Source organism: Panthera onca, chromosome C1 (assembly GCF_046562875.1).
Source record: "Panthera onca isolate mPanOnc1 chromosome C1, mPanOnc1 haplotype 2, whole genome shotgun sequence".
Lineage (NCBI taxonomy): Eukaryota > Metazoa > Chordata > Mammalia > Carnivora > Felidae > Panthera > Panthera onca.
Window position 1 is genome coordinate 179,039,169 of NC_138346.1, and position 20,959 is coordinate 179,060,127.

At 39.9% G+C, this 20,959-nt stretch overlaps 1 protein-coding gene across 1 annotated transcript in view; it reads right to left on the reverse strand.

The window, feature by feature from the left end:
• The window catches only part of ZYG11A (zyg-11 family member A, cell cycle regulator), a 74,677-nt gene extending 53,972 nt beyond the window's left edge, over positions 1-20,705 (reverse strand). Inside the window, 2 exon segments of the mRNA XM_060624496.3 lie at positions 6,657-6,822; positions 20,427-20,705. Coding sequence (XP_060480479.2) covers positions 6,657-6,822; positions 20,427-20,516 — 256 coding nt within the window. The 5' untranslated portion in view covers positions 20,517-20,705.
• Between the last annotated feature and the right edge of the window lie 254 nt (positions 20,706-20,959).

Consider the following 20,959-nt stretch of genomic DNA (forward strand, 5'->3'; position numbering starts at 1 on the left):
AGCTCGGAGCCTGGAGCCTGCTTCAGATTCTGTGTCTCCCTCTCTCTCTGACCATCCCCCGTTCATCTCTGTCTCAAAAATAAATAAACATTAAAAATAATTTTTTTTAAAGTTTATATGGAGCATGCCTGGGTAGCTCAGTTGGTTAAGCATCTGACTTCAGATCAGGTCATGATCTCATGGTTAGTGGGTTCAAGCCCCACGTCAGGCTCTGTGCTGACAGCTCAGAGCCTAGACCCTGCTTCGGATTCTGTGTCTCCCTCTCTCTCTGCCCCTCCCCTGCTCGTGCTCTGTCTCTCTCAAAAATAAAATAAACATTAAAAAAAATTTTTAATAAATAAATAAAGTTTATATGGAAAGGCAAAAGACCTAGAATAGCCAACATAATATTGAAAGAAAAGAACAAAGTTGGAGAGCTGACCCTACGTAACTTCAAGACTCACTATAAAGCTACAGTAATCAAGACAGTGTGGTACTGGTAAAAGAATAAAGATATTAACGGAACAGAAGAGAGAGCCCAGAAACAGACCCACATAAATATAGTCAACTGATCTTTGACTCAAAGAACCAAGACAATTCAATATAGTTTCTTCAACAAATGATGTTGGAACAAATGGACATCCACATGAAAAAACAGAAACAAAAAAACATGAATCTAGACACAGACCTAACTAACACGTTTCACAAAAATTAACTCAAAACAGGGGCGCCTGGATGGCTCAGTCAGTTGAGCATCTGACTCTTGATTTCGACTCGGGTCATGATCTTAGGGTCTGTGTATTCAAGCCCCGAGTTGGGCTCTGTACTGCCAGTTTGGAGTCTGCTTGGGATTCTCTGTCCCCCTCCCCCGCTCTCCTGCTCACGGAATCAAAAAATAAACAAACATTAAAATAAAAAGCATTAAAAAAATTAATTCAAAAACAGATCACAGATTTACCTAACTGTAAACACAAAACAGATTTACCTAACTGTAAAACACAATACTATAAAACTCCTAGAATGTAACAGAAGAAAATCTATGGGTATAATGGGTATAGTAATGCCTTTTTAGATACAACACCAAAGGCACAATCTATGAAAAAAATTATTGATAAGCTGGACTTCATTAAAATTAAAATTGTGGGGCTCAGTCAATTGAGAGTCCAACTTCGGCTCAGGTCATAATGTCACAGTTCATGAGTTTGAGCCCCACATCGGACTCACTGCTTTCAGTGCAATGCCTGCTTCAGATCCTCTGGCCCCCTCTCTCTGCCCCATCCTCACTCACTCTCTTTCACCCAAAAATAAACATTTAGAAGTATAATAAAACAAAATTTGATTTAGCTTAATTCAAATAAAATTAAAATCATATGTTCTGTGAAAGAGAATATCCAAATAATTAAAAGACAAGCCAGACTGGGAGAAAATAATTGCAAAAGGCATATCGGATAAATGACTTATCCAAAAACATATAAAGAACTCATGCGGCGCCTGGCTGGCTCAGTCATTTGAACATCCAACTTTGGCTCAGGTCATGATCTCATGGTTTGTGAGTTCAAGCGCCGCATGGGAGTCAGTGCGAAGCCTCTGTCTCCCTCTCTGCCCCTCCCCAACTCACATTAGTGTGTGCTCTCTCTCTCTCAAAAATAAACATTAAAAAAAAAGAACGCCTAACAATAAGAAAACAAAAACAAGAAAACAAAAACAATAAGAAAACATTCCAATTAAAAAGTGGGCCAAAGACCTGAAAAGACCTCACCAAAGATGATATATAGATGGCAAATAAGCATATGGAAAAGATGCTCCACATCACACGTCATCAGGGAAATGCAAATTAAGACAAGAGTGAGACAGCACTACACACTTATTAGAATGGCCAAAATCCAGAACACTGATAACACCAAAAGTTGGGCAGGATGTGAAGCAACAGGAGCTCTCATACACTGCTGGTGGGATGCAAAACGGTACAAAAGCCATTCTGGAAGACAGTCTGTCAGTGTCCTACAAAACTAAACATATTCTTACCATATGATCTAGCAATCACATTCCTTGTTACTTACCCAAAGGAGATGAAAACTTACGTCCACACAAAAACCTGCACAGAGATGTTTACAGCAGCTTTATTCAATAATTGCCAAAACTTGGAAGCAAGACATCCTTGGGTAGGTAAATGAATAAACAGTGGCACATCCAGACAATGGACTATTATTCAGCACTAAAAAGACATGAGCTATCAAGCTATAAAAAACATGGAGTGAAATGCATATTAGTGAAAGAAGCCAATATGAAAAGGCTACATACCACAGGATTCCAAATATGCAGAACTATGGGGACAATATAAACATCAGTGATTGCCAGGCATGGGAGGAAGGTATGAAAAGGCAGAGGACAGAGGATTTTTAGGACAGTGAAAATATTCTTTATGATATAATGATGGGTATGTCTTTATACTTTTGTCCAAACCCACAGGATACACAACACCAAGAGCGAACCCTAAACTAAAACATGGACTCTGGGTGACTATGAGGTGTCAAAGGTAGAGTCCTCCTTAGTTAAAAAAAAAAGTACTATTCTAATGAGTGACGTTGACAATAGGGGAGGCTATGCATGTGTGTACCCTCAATCTGGTTGTAAATCTAAAACTGCTCTAAAAAATAAAGTCTTAAACACACACACACACACACACAAAGATAGAGATATATACACATATAACATACATATTGCAAAATAATACGAGATAGCCTGTAGATCAAAAGAGGCCTAAAAACCCTATCAACCGATCACAATATATGGACCTCACCTAGATACTAATTCAAACAAAGGTTTTTAAAAGTTGTAAGATGGGGCGCCTGGGTGGCTCAGTCGGTTGAGCGGCCGACTTCGGCTCAGGTCATGATCTCACGGTCCGTGAGTTCGAGCCCCGCGTCGGGCTCTGTGCTGACAGCTCAGAGCCTGGAGCCTGTTTCAGATTGTGTCTCCCTCTCTCCGACCCTCCCCCGTTCATGCTCTGTCTCTCTCTGTCTCAAAAATAAATAAACGTTAAAAAAATAATAATAATAATAAAATAAAAAAAAATAAAAGTTGTAAGACAGTCAAAATGAACGCTCACTATCTGATATTAAAAAACGAATATTAAAATTTTAAGTGTTAAATTAAAATTACGGTTATGTATATACATTTTACAAGCCCCACTCCCCACCTACATTTACAGTTGAAATAACATAATACATGGGATTTACTTCAAAATATCTGGGGGCAGGACAAAGGTGGGTAGGTGTGTGGAAGATGCAAGATTGGCCATGAGTTGATAATTGTTTAGGTTGAATATACTGAGGTTTATTTACATTTTCTAGTTTTTTACATTTCAAAAAGAAAATCAACTATATTTCTGTACACTAAAAATGAACAATCCAAAAATGAAATTAAGGGGCACCTGGGAGGCTCAGCTGGTTAAGCTGGATTTGGCTCAGGTCATGATCCCAGGGTCTGCCCCTTCTTCTCTGCCCCTCTCCCTCTCTCTCTCAAAAAAATAAATAAATATAAGTAAATAAATACGTAAATAACAAAAATGAAATTAAGAAAGCAATTCCACATAAAATAATATCAAAAGAATAAAATACTTAGAAATAAATTTAACAAAAGATGTGTCAACTTATATGCATGAACTAGAAAACACTGTTCAAAGAAATGAAAGTCTAGTTTAATAGAAAGTTAACCCAAACTCATGAAGATTTCAAATGGTTAAGATGGCAAAACATTAGAAAATAATTCAAAATGATCTAAATAAATAGACATCATGTTCATCATCAGAAGACTTAATGCTGTTAAGATGGCAATGCTCTCCAAATTAACGTACCTATTTGATGCAATCCTTATTCAAATCCCAGCTGGATTCTTTGTAGAAACTGACCAACTGGTTCTAAACTTCATACGGAAACATAAAGGACCCAGAATAGCCAAAACAATCCTAAAAAGAGAATTCTCACTTTCGAATTTCAAAATTTACTACAAAGCAACAGCAATCAAGATAGGGTCATACAGACAAAAGGATAGACATATTGCTTCGCAGAACAGAAATGAAGGTAAGAAATAAACACAATGCTCTGTGGTCATCTGATTTTTTAAAAGGGTGCCAACACCATTCAATAGTGAAAGAATAAGCTTTTCAACAAATAGTGATGGGACAACTGTATAGGCACATGGAAAACATAAAGCTGGACTCTTACACTTCATGCCATATACAAAAATAAACTCAAAATGGACCAAAAACCTAAGAGTGTAGGAGTGAAAAAACCAACACTCTTAGAAGAAAATACAGGTATAATCTTTAGGACCTTGGATTTGGCAATTAATTTTTAGATATGATACCAAAAGCATAAGCCAGAAAAGAAATGGATAAATTGGACTTCATGAAAATTAAAACCATTTTTGGGGCACCTGAGTGGCTCAGTCGGTTAAGCATCCAACTTCGGCTCAGGTCATGACCTTGCAGCTTGTGAGTTTGAGCCCCGCGTTGGGCTCTGTGCTGACAGCTCAGAGCCTGGAGTCTGCTTTGGATTCTGTGTCTCCCTCTCTCTGCCTCTCCCCCGTTCGCACTCGTCTCTCTCTCAGAAATAAACATTAAAAAATTAAAACTGTTTGTAAGTCAAAACACACTATCAGCAAAGTGAAAAGAGAATTCATAGAATGGAAGAAAATAATTGCAACCATGTAACTGATAAGGGACTTGTAACAAGAAAATAAGACATGGGGATGTAATGTACAGCATAGGGAATATAGTCAGTAATATTGTAAAACCTTTGTATGGTTAACAGATGGTAACTAGATTTATCATGGTGATCATTTTTTTAAATTTCTGGGGCTCTGTGCTGACAGTGCTGAGCCTGCTTGGGATTTTCTATTTCTCCCTCTCTCTCTGCCCCTCCCTCTCTCTCTCTCAAAAATAAATAAACATTAAAAAAAAAAGTACTCGGCAATCACAAAGAATGAAATCTTCCCATTTGGAATTACGTGGATGGAACTAGAGGGTATTACGCTAAAGTGAAATTAGTCAGAGAAAGACACATATCATATGATTTTACTCATATGAGGAATTTAAGATACAAAACAGATGAACATAATAAGGGAAGGGAAGCAAAAATAATATAAAAACAGGGAGAGGGACAAAACATAAGAGACTCTTAAATATAGAGAACAAACAGAGGGTTGCTGGAGGGGTTGTGGGAGGGGGTGGGCTAAATGCAGGCATTAAGGAATCTACTCCTGAAATCATTGTTGCACTATATGCTAACTAACTTGGATGTAAACTAAAAAATAATTTTTTTTAAATTAAAAGAATAAGTAAAGAAAAAAAAAAAGAAAAAGAAAGAACTGGGCAAAGGATATGAATAGACATGTCTCCAAAGAAGATATAAAAGGCCACATATTATACAATTTGATTTATATTAAATGTTCAGGAAAAAAAAAACAATAACACAGAAATAAAAAGTCTATGAGTAGTTGCTTAGGATTGGGGGATGGGTAAGGAGTTTCTTTTTGAGGTGACAAAAAATGTTCTAAAATTGTGATGACAGCTGCCCAAATCACTAAAAACAAAAATAATAGTACCATTGAGCTGTACACTTTAAGTAGGTGAATTATATAGTATGTGAAACACATCTCAGTAATTTGTTACCAAAAGCCTTTATATTAAGAAAAAACTGATAAACATTTAAAAAAAAAAGTGGAGATGCCTGGGTGGTTCAGTTGGTTAAGTGTCCCACCCTTGATTACAGCTCAGGTCATGATCTCATGGTTGTGAGTTCAAGCCCTACACTGGGTTCTGCATAGACTGTGCGGAGACTGCTTGAGATTCCCTCTTTCTCTGCGCATCCCCCACTTGCACTGTCTCTCTCAAAATAAATAAACTTAAAAAAAAACAGTAACATGATAAATTAAACACCATTTAAAATGTTCAACATCATTACTCATTAGGGAAATGCAACAAAACCACAATAAATACTTCACATCCACCAGGAAGGCTGTAATCAAAAAGTAAAATAACAACTTTTGGTGAGGTTTTGAAAGCCTCACTACAAGGGGAAGTAAATGAAAAGATTTTTAAGTCTCATATTCACAACGAAAAGAGTAGGAGACAAGACTATAGGAAAAGCACTTCAAAAGCTAGAGAGCAAACAGATGAGTGGGAACTTGGTTTAGTTCTCCATTGTCTTCACTCTGCTAAGCTAATAGCAGGATAAACCTAGAAACAAGACAAATTTCCTGCAAGGGATCCCAGAAAGACTCCGAGATTCAAATCTCCACACAAATAAAATGGAAATTATTTCCCTATTGCCCATCCATTTGTTGTGAGGAGTAAAACAGGAACTGGATATGAAAGCACTCTTCAAATAGTAAAATGCTTTAAAAGTACAATATAAAGAAACCTTATCAAAAAAAATTAAATAGGGATACCTGGGTGACTCAGTTGGTTAAGTGTCCAACTCTTGATTTTGGATCAGGTCATGATCTTACAGTTCATGGGATCGAGCCCCACACGGGCTTGGCATTCTCTCTCTCTCCCTTCTCTCTCTGCCCCTCCCCCGTGCACTCATCCAAGAGTGCTCACGAGTGCACACTCTCTCTCAAAATAAAGAAATAAACTTTAAAAGATTAAAATAAAAGAGCGTTATTATTACCTTGCCATGTCATCACCCCAAGGAATCGATCAGCTACTTCCTGAGGGAAACTCCAATGCTCTGGAAGGCACAATGTTCCATCAGATCTTTCAGAACACAATTTCTCTAGGTTAGCAATCAGGAAGTTCAGGCAGATGTTGACCAAAGAGTAGGGAGATGCCTCCTCCTAGAAAACAAACTTTGTTAGAATACATCCAGAAAAACTCAGCACAGAAGTAGACCATGCAAAAGACATCAAACTAGTTGGTAAGGATATCTGAAGATACATTTTCCTTACCCTAGTAGTGACTTACATGATTTATATGTAACGAAACCACCTTATTCCAACTGTTAACTGAATGGAAGATTTTATCTATTTCTGTTGTATCTTGAAAAAAAAATAAGTTCTCTCAATCCTTCACTCATCACCTGTTGTGTGCCAGCCATTGAAAATACAGGGATGAGCAAAATATTATTTTAATCCTTTTGGAGCTAATAGTGGGGAACACAACCAAGAAATCTGACAATTTCAATGAAACACAAGGGGCAACTCAAACAGATATCACATGGTCATTCACTCAACAAATATTTATTACTCAGTGATTACTATGTCCCAGAGGATAAGGCCTGTCTATTCTTTTTTTTTTTTTTTTTAAGTGTATTTTTTTAAGTTTATTTATTTATTTTGAGAGAGACAGAGTGCGAGCCGGGGAGGGGCAGAGAGAGAGGAAGAGAGAATCCCAAGCAGGTTCTCCACCGGCAGCAAAGAGTCTGACGCGGGGCTCAGACTCACAAACCATGAAATCATGACCTGAACCAAAACCAAGAGTCAGACACGTAACTGACTGAGCCATGCAGGTGCCCCAGGCCTGCCTATTCTTACCCTCAAGTGTTCACAATGTAAAAGTGTGCTATACCAGGCTGCTGTAGAAGAGTAAGAACTGACAGTGAGGTGAGAGTAAAGAGGCATATGGTCTCTTTCTCCTCTAAGAGAAACTGGCATTTGTTTATCCAACAAATATTTGAAAGGCATGGCACTGTATCAGACACGAAGAGATAGACATAGGTCAAACAGAGGTTGTTACCTTTGTCAGAGGCTTCAACATGGAATAATTCCTTGACTTCCACACCACTTTCAAATGATTAAGTTCCCTCAATGACCCAAAGTAAACATTACTCCTTTGCAAATACCCTCAACTCCTTATTCCGTCTCCAGACAAAACTCCATTCTTAGAAGAACTCTACTAACTAGTTTTTGTGGCAACACGCAGCAGCTAATCATCTATGGGAAGGAGGAAGATTCCCATAACATAGCATGTCACAGCAAATTCATAATCATTAACTTCAAATTAGCCCTCCGTAGCTCTGAGACAGTTGTCTGTCCATAAGGTCTTCAAGACAGGGTACTCTCCCAACATCAGGCAAGAATTATTCCATGCCTTCTACTTATTCCTCAAATGCATTTTATGCTATCAGAATCTGACTCACTTCATGGAGAAAAATGAGGCCATCTCACCATCAAATTTAGCCGGAAAATGCATGCATCTTTCCTTTCCTTTCCTCTTACATGGAAAATGGGGGGGGGGGGGGGTTGCGGGGCACCTGGGTTAGGCATCCAACTCTTGATTTCAGCTCAGGTCATGATCTCATGGTTCCTGAGTTCAAACTCCACTTGGGATTCTCTCTCTCTGCTCTTCCCCTGCTTGTGTGTGTTCTCTCTCAAAAATAAACTTTAAAAACAAAAACAAACAAAAAAAGAAAATGTGTACCTCCTTGCAAAGCCCAACACTTCCACATGTGCTGACTGACTTCATCCCCCCTTGCCTTGGTCCCTCCTATCATTTCTTCATGCATACATCTTCAGAGTATCCTCAAATGGATCATTCTTAACATATAATTTGTTCTGCTATACACCTTAAAAACAAAAACACCTTCTGCCGAAACCCACATTCTCTTCAGTTACTCCTCTTCATAACTAAATTTCTCCAATAAGTTCACATGCTATCCAGTAGTCCCCCACTTATCCGCGTATCCACAGAAGATGCGTTCCAAGACTCCCAGTGGATGCCTAAAACTGCCCACAGTACCAAACCCGATACAGACTGTTTTCTCCTCTACATACCTAAAATAAAGTTTAATTTATAAACTAGGCACAGTAAGAGATTAACAATATACTGTAATAAATTATATCAATGTTGTCTCTCAAAATATCTTAACTGTACTGTACTCATCCTTCTTGTGATGATATGAAATGATAAAATGCCTACATGATGAAAAGCAGTGAGGTGAATGCCACAGGCAGTGTGAAGCAGCATTAGACTCCTAATGATTTTCTGACAATATGCCAAGAGAAGATGACCTGAGGGGTGCCTGGGTGGCTCAGTTGGTTAAGTGCCCGACTTCAGCTCAGGTCATGATCTCACGGTCTGTGAGTTCAGGCCCCACGTGGGGCTCTGTGTTGACAGCTCAGAGCCTGGAGCCTGCTTCAGATTCTGTGTCTCCCTCTCTCTCTGCCCCTCCTCTGCTCACACTCTCTCTCAAAAATAAATGAACGTTAAAAAAATAAAATAAAATAAAACAAACGATGACCTACTTCGGGACTACAGTTGATTTAGGGTAAGTGAAACCACAGAAAATGAAACCTCAGATAAAGGGAGACTACTGTAATCACTTTCTTCCTATTCATTTCTCTGTGTGTGTGTGTGTGTGTGTTTTAAATTGAGGTCTAGGGGCGCCTGGGTGGCGCAGTCGGTTAAGCGTCCGACTTCAGCCAGGTCACGATCTCGCGGTCCGTGAGTTCGAGCCCCGCGTCAGGCTCTGGGCTGATGGCTCGGAGCCTGGAGCCTGTTTCCGATTCTGTGTCTCCCTCTCTCTCTGCCCCTCCCCCGTTCATGCTCTGTCTCTCTCTGTCCCAAAAATAAAAAAAATAAAAAACGTTGAAAAAAAAAAAAAAATTTAAAAAAAAAAAAAATAAATAAATAAATTGAGGTCTAATTTACATATAGCAAAAAAATTACTTTTTGGTGTACTTAGTTCCACAAATTTTAACAAATGCATAGTCATGTGCCACACCACAATAAACATAGAGAACAGTTCTATAACCCAAAAATTCCCATGTCCCTTTGTAGACAATCCCTCCCACCAACCCCAAGCAACCAAATCTGTGTTTGTCCCTAGAGTTCTCCCTTTTCCAAAATGTCATATAAATAGAATCATACAATATGTAGGCCTTTTGAATCTGATTTCACTCCCCATAAAGGATTCAAGATTCTTCCATGTTGTGTTTTTGTAATTAGTTCCTTTTTTATTGCTGAGAAGTATTATACCGCATGTTCCACAATTTTATCATTAAGGGCAGTTGTATTATTTAAAGTTTTAGACAGTTTTGAAGAAAGCTGCTATAAATATTCATATAAGTTTATGTGAATCTGGGTTTCATTTTTCTTGGGTAGTTTCCTAGGAATGGGATTCCTGGGTCCCTGGGATTCCACACTTCCTACTAGTCTATATTTAACTTTATGTAAGAAAAGTGCCAACCTGTTCTTGCCAAGTGGATCTACCATTTTGCATTCCCAAAATTTTAGTTGCTCCAACTCCCCAGGTCAGAATTCATGTCCAAAACACTGAGGGAAGCAAAAAGATTCCCTGAAAGAGTCTCAGGAGACTTCTACTTAGGTCTTAAAAGCCAGAATTGGTTTACAGGCCCATGGGAAAATGGAGATTATACTTCATGTGGGTAATTTCCACACATCTATCTCCCAGGTCACTATCTCTTTGTTTAGTGGTATATATTTCTTCACAGTCTAATTGTATATTGTTCTTTTTTCATGACTTATTTCATCTTTTATATCTTTACTTTTAAATATACTTATAGTGTTTTAATAATCCATTTCCTTAATTTTCCTGGAATGTAATCCTGTTGTTGATTCTGTTGAATTTTACTCATGGAGATTCATGGTTCATAAATTAACATTGTGAACGCACTTTTAATGGGATTTTATTTACTGGACTCCTATGAGGCCTGGGTAGAAGACATGTCACAGGGGCGCCTGGGTAGCTCAGTTGGTTAAGCATATGACTCTTAATCTCCACTCAGGTCATGATCTCATAGTTCATGAGTTCAAACCCCACACTGGGCTCTGCACTGAAAGCGTGGAGTCTACTTGGGATTCTGTCTCTCTCTTGCACTCTCTCTCTCTCAAAATAAATAAGCTTAAAAGAAGAAGAAAAAAGATGTTCACATCAGAGAGATTCTGCAAAACTATGGTTACCCCAGGGGAAATACCAAGGCTCACCCTGATAATTTCTCAACTATAGATTTCCTGAACCAAGCAAGAAACCCTAAATGTGGGGCCCAGTCAGTTAAGTGTCCAACTCTCGATTTTGGTTCAGGTCATGATCTTGTAGTTCATGAGATTGAGCACCACGTTGGGCTCTGTACTGACTGTGTGGAGCCTGCTTGGGAGTCTCTCTCTGCCCTTCCCAAGCTGTGCTGTCTCTCAGAATAAACAAACAAACAAACAAACAAAAAACCCTGAATGTGTGTGAAGACAAGCCTATGGTAGCAAATTTTTTTTTAATGTTTATTTATTTTTGAGAGAGAGAGACAGACAGTAACAGAGACACAGTGCGAGCAGGAGAGGAGCAGAGAGGGAGACAAAATCCAAAGCAGGCTCCAGGCTCCGAGCTGTCAGCAGAGAGCCTGATGTGGGGCTCGAACTAAAAACCTTGAGATCATGGCCTGAGCCAAAGTCGAACGAATTAACTGACTGTGCCACCCAGGCGCCCTGCAAATTGTTTTTTTGTTTATTTATTTTTGAAAGAGAAAGAGCACAAGTGGGGAGAGAGGTAGGGAGAGAGGGAGACACATACTCTGAAATAGGCTCCAGGCTCTGAGCTGTCAGCACAGAGTCTTATGCAGGGCTCGAACTCATCAACTGCGAGATTGTGACTTGAGCCAAAGCTGGATACCTGACTGAGCCACCCAGGCACCCCAGTAGCAAATTTTAAGCAGGTATCTTTCTACTCAAAATCCACACCAAAACTGACAGCATTCCCCATTTCCCTTTCCCATAAGCAAATTTTTTTAGATCTACCATTTCACTAAAGTAAAGCCAGCCTTTGTTAGCCCATATTAGTTTATATTATATATATAGTTATAGTTTACAGTATCCACTCAATTTCCCTACCAGATTTTGGCAAAAGCCTAGCCTCCAATCCCAAGTTATTGATATTGGTAAATGTCAAAGATTTAGGGTCTGCTTACAGTGATGTTTTCCACTTTATCTGGATTAGGTGGGGGTGCTGGGGATTTCTCTTACTTTGCAAATGTTTGTAACATTTGATCCCAAATATTTAGTTTTAAGATTTTCTAACATTATTTGCCATATTACTACATGACAGCTCCATTTAAAAAATATAGCATAGTAGGGATGGCTGGGTGGCTCAGTCAGTTAAGCACTTAATCTGTTAAACACTTAATCTGTTAATTTAATCAGTTAAGCACTGACTCTTAATCTCAGCTCAGGTCATGATCTCACATTTTGTTGGACTGAGCACAGCATAGGGCTCTGCACTAACAGCGAGGACCCTGCTTAGGATTCTCTCTCTCCTGCTCTCTCTTCCCCTCCCCTGTGCACTTGCTCTCACTCTTTCTCTCTCAAAATAAACATTTTTTAAAAAGAACAAAAATAAAAATATAGTATACTAAAGACTAAATCCACATAAAAGATATTTAGAAATTTATAAAACATTCAGGGGCACCTGGGTAGCTCAGTCGGTTAAATGACCAACTTCAGCTCAGGTCATGACCTCACAGTTTGTGGGTTCGAGCCCCACGTCAGGCTCTGTGCTGACAGCTCAGAGTCTGGAGCCTGCTTCGGATTCTGTATCTCCCTCTCCCTCTGCCCCTCACCTGCTCATGCTCTGTCTCTCTGTTTCTCAAAAATAAACAAACATTAAAAAAATTATTTAAAGAAAATTTATAAAACATTTCAAATATAAAAATAAAATATAATATAAAGTATATTTTTAAAATACGCTTTTGTATTTATCCCATAGCTTAATATGAATATACCAGTATGTTTGCAGTCCCTTTCTGATGCTATTTCCCATCCCTTCACCCAGAGGCAATCATTATCTTGTATACTATTTAGTTCTCCATGTCTGTAAACTTTAAGCAGAATTGTACTACAGCACTTGCCACCTACCTCCTACCCAGACTCACTCCTTAATCTTCTCTACCCTGCTCTCTACTGGAATTAAGCAGATCTCCTGAACAGATTCCCTTGCCCTGCTGTCAGTTTGGTTCTGACAACATGAAACTCTCAAAGAAGACAGAAGGGAGGTGAATGAAGTTAGAACATGTATTTGTTTCCTAGTGGGGCTAAAATTACCACAAAAAATGAGATGACTAACTCTGGAAAACAATATGGAGGTTCCTCAAAAAATTAAAAATAGAACTACCCTACGACCCGGCAATTGCACTACTAGGTATTTATCCAAGGGATACAGGTGTGCTGTTTCAAAGGGACACATGCACCCCAATGTTTATAGCAGCACTATCAACAATAGCCGAAGTATGGAAAGAGCCCAAATGCCCATCGATGGATGAATGGATAAAGAGGATTTGGTGTGTACACACACACACACACACACACACTGGACTATTAGTAGGCAATCAAAAAGAATGAAATCCTGCCATTTGCAACTACGTGGATGGAACTAGAGGGTATTATGCTAAGCAAAATTAGTCAGAGAAAGACAAAAATCATATGACTTCACTCATATGAGGACTTTAAAACACACAACAGATGAACACAAGGGAAGGGAAGCAAAAATAATATAAAAACAGGGAGGGGGACAAAACAGAGGAAACTCTTAAATATGGAGAACAAACAGAGGGTTACTGGAGGGGTTGTGAGAGGGGATGGGCTAAATGGGTAAGAGGCATTAATCTACTCCTGAAATCATTGTTGCACTATATTACAACTAACCTGGATGTAAATTAAAAAAATAAATAAAGACTGAGAAAAAAAAATGAGATGGCTAAAAACAACAGAAATTTGTTCTCTCACAGTTCTGGAGAACAGAAGTCCAGAAAACAAGTCCCCTGAGAGCAGGGCCATTCTCCTCTGAAGGCTCAAGGGAAAAACTGTTATCAGCTTGTAGAGGCTCCTGGCTCTCCCCAACTGAGGCAGCATAAATGATCTCTGTCTTCATCTTCACATGGCCTTCCTCCCTGTGTCTCCAGGTCTCAAATCTCCCTCCATTCTCTCATAAAGATTCCACTAATCTCATCAAGATTCTTAACATTTGTTAAGACTTGTTAATGATTTGTTAAGGTTGCCTTGGGCTGTGTCCCCCAAATCACTCCTTTAAAATTAGCCCTCACTCCTTGCTATAGACTGTGTTCCTCAAAAATTCTTATGTTGAGGGGTGCCTGGGTGGCTCAGTCAGTGAAGTGTCCAACTCTTGATTTTGGCTCAGGTTATGATCTCAAGGTTTGTGAGTTTGAGCCCCACATCCAGCTCTGCACGGACAGTGCAAAGCCTGCTTGGGATTCTCTCTCTTTGCCCCTCCCCTGCTCTCTCTCTCTCAAAATAAATAAATATTAAAAAAATTTAATAAAACAAAATCTTTCCCAAAAAAGTACAATAGGGGAAAAAAATTAAGTACAACTAAAATAGCTTTCAGAAATAAAGTTGAAATAAAGATATTCTCAAACAAAAAGCAGAGAGAACTTGTTGCCAGCCAATCTACACTATAAGAAAGGTTAAGTGTTCTTTAAGCTGAAGAAAAAGGAAAGAAGATGAATATTTGGGATTTAAGAAAAAGGGAGTAATGGAAATGGAAACGATAAAGAGAAAAACTTTTTTATTTCCTAATGTCTTTAAGAAATAACTGATCAAAGCAAAAATAAAGAAATAAATTGTGCAATTTATAACATGGAGAAGTAAGAGGTATATTATCTCACTAGCACCAAGGACAAAACAAAAGGGAAAAAAAATCAAAGAATACTGTTTTAAGGTAAACTGCTATATTTAAAAAAAAATTTTTTTTAACGTTTATTCATTTTTGAGAGACAGAGCCTGAGTGGGGAAGGGGCAAAGAGAGGGAGACACAGAATCTGAAGCAGGCTCCAGGCTCCGAGTTGTCAGCACAGATGTGGGGCTCGAATTCACAAACAGTGAGATCATGACCTGAGCTGAAGTCGGATGCTTAACCAACTGAGCCACCCAGGTGCCCCTAAACTGATATATTTTAAAGTAGAATGTGATCAAGTCAAATGTGTATTTTAAAACCCAGAGCTGTGACTCTCAAACTTCTTGGTCTTAGGACCACTTTATACTCTTAAAAACTGGATTCTATCTATCAACAAGTTACTACATAAGTTAAAACTGAGAAATCTTTAAAACCTGTTATTAATTCATTTAGAAATAAAAGAAGTTAAAAACCCAATTCCACGCTGGGGTGCCTGGGTGGCTCAGTCAGTTGAGCGTCCAACTTTGGCTCAGGTCATGATCTCACAGTTCACGGGTTCAAGCCCTACATCGGGCTCTGTGCTGACAGCTTGCTCAGAGCCTGGAGCCTGCTTTCAGATTCTGTGTCTCCTTCTCTCTCTGCCTCTCCCCTGCTCATGCTTTGTCTCTCTCAAAAATAAATAAACGTAAAAAAAAAAAAAAAAAACTAAAAAAAAAAAAAGAAAATGGGGCCTTAGAGACCACAGAGGTCCTTAATCCACACTTTAAAAACTGCTACCTTTGAGTGACCATTAAAGACTGACAGAAGGGGGGAGGGGGGAAAGACTGGAAGAAGGTAAAGGAGAGAAGCAGAACTAGCAAGTCAATAGGAGAGATAAAATGAAACTTGAAAAGTGTTCAATTCAAGTCAGGAAAGGAAGAAACAAAACGACAAACAGGACAAATAAAACACAAATAGCAACACAGCAGACTTTAAACCCAACAATTTTGATAATCACATTTACTCTGATTTAAAAGGCAGACTGTCAGACTGAATAAAAGACCTTTTCTACAAGAGATGTGCTTTAAACATGAACAACCATACAGGATTGTCAAATACCAATCATAAGGAAAACGGAGTTAACTATATTAATGTCAGAAAAAGACTTCAAGGTGAGACTATTACCAGAATACATAAAGATAAAAGGATCAATTCATCAGGAAGACGTAATTCCTAAATGTATATGCACTTACTAACAGCTTCAAAATTCATGAAGCAAACTCAAAGAATAAAAAGAAAAATCCAGAGTTGGAAATGAACATTCATCTTCAAACAACTGATAAAAAACAAGTAGCTGGAAAAGGAGTAAGAATATAGAAAATTAACATTATCAACCAACTTCACCTGACATTAATAGATAAAACCCACATATATTGCTGTACAATATATATCTTTAAGTGCACATAAGTGTGCACCAAGATAAATCATATCTGAGCCATAAAACGAATCTCAATAAATGTAAACGGATTAAGGGGCACCTGAGTGGCTCAGTCTGATGAGTGTCCAGCATCAGCTCAGGTCATGATTCTCACAGTTCCTGAGTTCAAGCCTCGCCACTGTCAGTGCAAAGCCCACTTTGGATCCTCTGTCTCCCCACCCCTTTTTGCCCCTCCCATGCTGGTGCTCTCTATCTCAAAAATAAATAAACATTTAAAATATATGTATACAAATGGATTAAAATCATAGAGTATTGTCTCTAACAATAATTATGTTTGAGGTCAATTTACAATTTTTTTTTTTTTTAACGTTTATTTATTTTTGAGACAGAGCATGAACGGGGTAGGGTCAGAGAGAGGGAGACACAGAATCTGAAACAGGTTGATTTCAGATTCGGCCTGTTCTGAATCACAGAACAGAGCTGTCAGCACAGAGCCCGACGCGGGGCTCGAACTCACGGACCGCGAGATCATGACCTGAGCCGAAGTCGGCCGTTTAACCGACTAAGCCACCCAGGCGCCCCTCGTTTGAAGTCAATTAAAAAAAAAAAAAAAGATGTGGGGCGCCTGGGTGGCTCAGTCGGTTAAGCGTCCGACTTCAGCTCAGGTCACGATCTCGCGGTCCGTGAGTTCGAGCCCCGCGTCGGGCTCTGGGCTGACGGCTCAGAGCCTGGAGCCTGCTTCCGATTCTGTGTCTCCCTCTCTCTCTGCCCCTCCCCCGTTCATGCTCTGTCTCTCTCTGTCTCAAAAATAAATAAAACGTTAAAAAAAAAAAAAAAAAAAAAGATGTGTGTGGAGTGCCTGAGTGGCTCAGTTGGTTGAGCACCCAACTCTTGATTTCAGCTCAGGTCCTAGAATCAATCCACGCGAAGGACTCTGCACTGGGTAAGGGGCCTACTTGGGATTCTCTCTCCCTCTCCCCTCTCCCCCTTAAAAAAAAAAAAGATATCTTAAATATCCCCAACTATTTGGTAATGAAGCAATACATTTCTAAACATCCCATGGCTCAAAGAAGAAATCATAATGGAAATTAGAAAATATTGTGAACAATATACCAGAGTTTACGGGTATTAACCAAAGCACTATTGGAGGAAATGTTTGTATTAGAAACAAGATGTAAGGGGCACCTGGGTGGCTCAGTCTGTGAAGCGTCCAACGTTGGCTCAGGTCATTATCTTAAGGTTCATGAGTTCAAGCCCCGCATCAAGCTCTTTGCTGACAATTCAGAGACTTGAGCCTGCTTCAGATTGTGTGTGTGTGTGTGTGTGTGTGTGTGTGTGTGTGTGTCTGTCTGTCTCTCTGCCCTTCCCCCACTCGCACTATGCCTCTCTCAAAAATAAATTTAAAAACATTTTAAAAAATTTAGAAACAAGTTATAAATTTAATGCCCTAAGTTTCCACCTTAAAAAGAGAGTAAGTTAAACCCAAAGATAAACATAAGAAATTATAAAGATACAAGCAGAAATAAGAGAAAAAAGATGTGCAATGGATATAAATCAAAACCAAAAGTTAGTTCTTCAAAAAAACTAACAATTATTAAATCCCTAGATACAAAGACTAAGAGAAAGTAAAAAGAGAAAACACCAATACCAGGAACAAAAGAGGGAACATCATTACAGATCCTATAAGAATTAAAATGACAATAAAGGTATCCTATGAACAATTTTGCCAATAAATTTGGTAACTCAGATGAAATAGGCAAATTACTTAAATAACTACAAAAACTGATAATCTGTTAATAAGTGCATACATATTTAGGAATGTTATGACTCAATAAATTGATGCTTTTATAAAACATAAAATGAAGTATACGAATAGCTCTTCCAAAGAAATTAGTTTCAGTGGCTTCACTGATGAGTGCTATTAAACATCTAAGGAATAAATAATCTCAGGGTCATGAGTTTGAGCCCCACATTGAGGGCAGAGTTTACTCAAAAGAAATAATTAAATTTTTAAAAAGGCAAAAAATAATATCTATCCTCCACAAACTCAAAAAATTGAATAGGAAAAAACATTGAACAGGGAACAATTCCCAATTCATTTTTAAGGCCAGCATTATCGTGATACTAAAACTAGACAAAATATCTCTGGAGAGCAATCTCCCTCATAAACACGGGGCATACAAATACTTAATGAAATATCAGCAAATAAAATCCTGTGGTATATAAAAACAATACATCATGACCATGTGGGGTTTAGATGTAAATGTAAAGTTAAATTCACAATCTAGAAAGTCCACCACATTAACAGAAAAACAACAAAAACATATAATCTTAATAAATGCTGAAAAAGCACTTGACAAAATTCAACACACATTCATGATTTTAAAAATACTCCTGGCAAGGGCGCCTGGGTGGCTCAGTCAGTTGAGCGTCCGACTTCGGCTCAGGTCATGATCGCTCAGGCTGTGAGTTTGAGCCCTGCATCGGGCTCTGTGCTGACAGCTCAAAGCCTGGAGCCTGCTTCTGATTCTGTGTCTCCCTCTCTCTCCTGCCCCTCCCCCGCTCATGCTTGCTCGCGCTCGCTCTCTCTCTCTCTCTGTCAAAAATAAAAACATAAAAAAATTTTTTTTTTTTTAAATATACTCCTGGCAAACTAGGAATAGAAGAAAACATCCTTAACTTGATAAAGGGCATCTATGGAAAAACCTTTAACCAGTATCATACTTAAAGGTGAAAGATCTAGAATACAAAGATGTTTACTCTCACCACTTCAACATTTTACAAAGGTTCTAGAGAAAATACAATTTAGAAAAAGGAAATAAAAAGCATAGACTTAAAAAAAAGCATAGACTAAAAGGGAATAAAGTAAAGCTGTCTTTATTTGCAGATGACATAACTGATGAAAATCTTAAGAAATCTTTAAAAAAAAGTGAATCTAGCAAGATTGTAGGATACAAGAGCAATACACCAAAAAATTCTTTGCATTGTTTTTCAAAAATATTTTTACAGTATCAAAAATAGGGATGAATTTAACAAAATATGTCACAGACCTTTATTATCAAAACTACAACACATTACTAAATAAAATTAAAGATGACATAAATGGGAAAATATATATAAGCGAAAATGTGTTAATTTTCAAGATTAATTGAAAATAAAATCTTACCAAGAAAACGAATGTATGCAGTACACTATGGAACCAGGCAGAAAATGGGTTGGTTTGATTTCTAGAGAAAAATCTTGTTTCAATTCCAATTAGCGTCAACAAAAAATGTGCTTGAGATACTGTGCTATAGTACATGCTTAAAAACCCAGCTTTTCCATTAGCTACAAACAAATTTACAAATTATATAGCAGCATTAAAAGTGAATCCAAGAGAGTACAGAGAAGTACAGGACAGATCGTTGTAGGGCACAACAATCTTCCAACAAGGTATTGCACGTAAAGTACAACCTCAATGAACGTTTCCTTCCCTCCATATTTTAGGATGAGCCTTAAGTAGATTTTGAGTTCTAAGAGTCGTGGCCCTTGGGGCGTGGTAGAATGTGCAATCTGACCCCAGAACACCTGAAGTCAAGTTCAGGTTCTTAAGCAAATCAACTAACCTTTAGAGTTCTCAACTGCCCTAGACCACAGAAAAATGGAGACTATCAATGCATACAAAAGACTAGAGATAACCGGATTACTCTAGAAACGCGATACTTAACACACAGCAGAAAATACACTCTCTTGGTTTGCATTTTTGTAGGTGCAGTTTAATAGGAATTCCGTGGAGGGAGGGTGGAAGGGGGTACACGTGAACTGAAAGAATTTCAAGTCTTGGGGTTCTAGTCCCCCCACCCCCTCGCCGGACTCACGAGCGGCTTCCAGCTAGAGTTCCGGGGCACAGGCCTCGGATACTAGGGACTGCTGGGTCACATTCTCTGCGGAGTACCACGTCCACAATGCACGTGGCAGTACGGTCGAGGTCGGGGGCATCTGGGTTCATTATGACAATAATAAGCGCCACCGTCAACTGCCGGCCAAGCCTAGAGAGTTTACGTCCGAACTTAACACCACTCAGCAAACGGCGGCTGCCTCCACAGATGAGAATCGCAGACCTGAGGAGGAGATGCCCTCTGGTCAGCCGGGGGGCGGGACTCGCCCTCGCCGCGCCTGAACGCTGCGGCGCCAGGTCAGAGCGCTCGGCCCAGAGGCTGGGACGCCCGGGACAGAAAACTCCCTTCCAGCGTGCACTTCCCCGGCGACGACAGGAGCCCAGCCTCGGCTCACTCTTCAGACTTTACCCCACGTCAGCCAAACGAACCAGCAAGTGCCTTCGCACAGTCCCCGACGACTCCCTGGCTAGCGCGGCGTCCCGCCGAGGTTCGCGTCCCCGCCCCGGTGCTCACCTGCACCACGCAGCAACCCAGGGCATCCTTCTGAGCGTCGGGAGGGACGATATTCCTGGGCGACAGGCCCGGGTGCAAGAAGTGAACCATGGCGACCCCCGTCGGCGGGACGGCAGGAGAGAGCGAGCGTCGAGCGCGGACCCGGATCCCGCGAGAGAAGGGGTCGAACCTCGCTGTAAGGCAGCTGAAGAGCGCCCGCTCCGGGGCAGCGCACGCAGCAATCACGCTGCTCCGTCCGGACCGCAGGGGTTTTGAAACGCCCGGCGTGACCACGCGCACGCGCCCGCCGCGGCCTCTCCCCCTCCCTCGGAGGCCCGCCCGCCGCAGACCCCGCCCCCGGGGCCGGCCCGCCCCTCGCCTACCCGTGCCGACCACCACCCCACCCTATCAGGGCCCACCCGTCCTCCTTTGGGCACACCAACGCCACAGAGAGCGTTCACCCAACTCCTACTCACGCCTCTGAGACCAACTTGCCTTAAACCCGCACCTCAGGGGTTGATACCTCACTCCTGTAGCCACTCTAGAGTATGCCC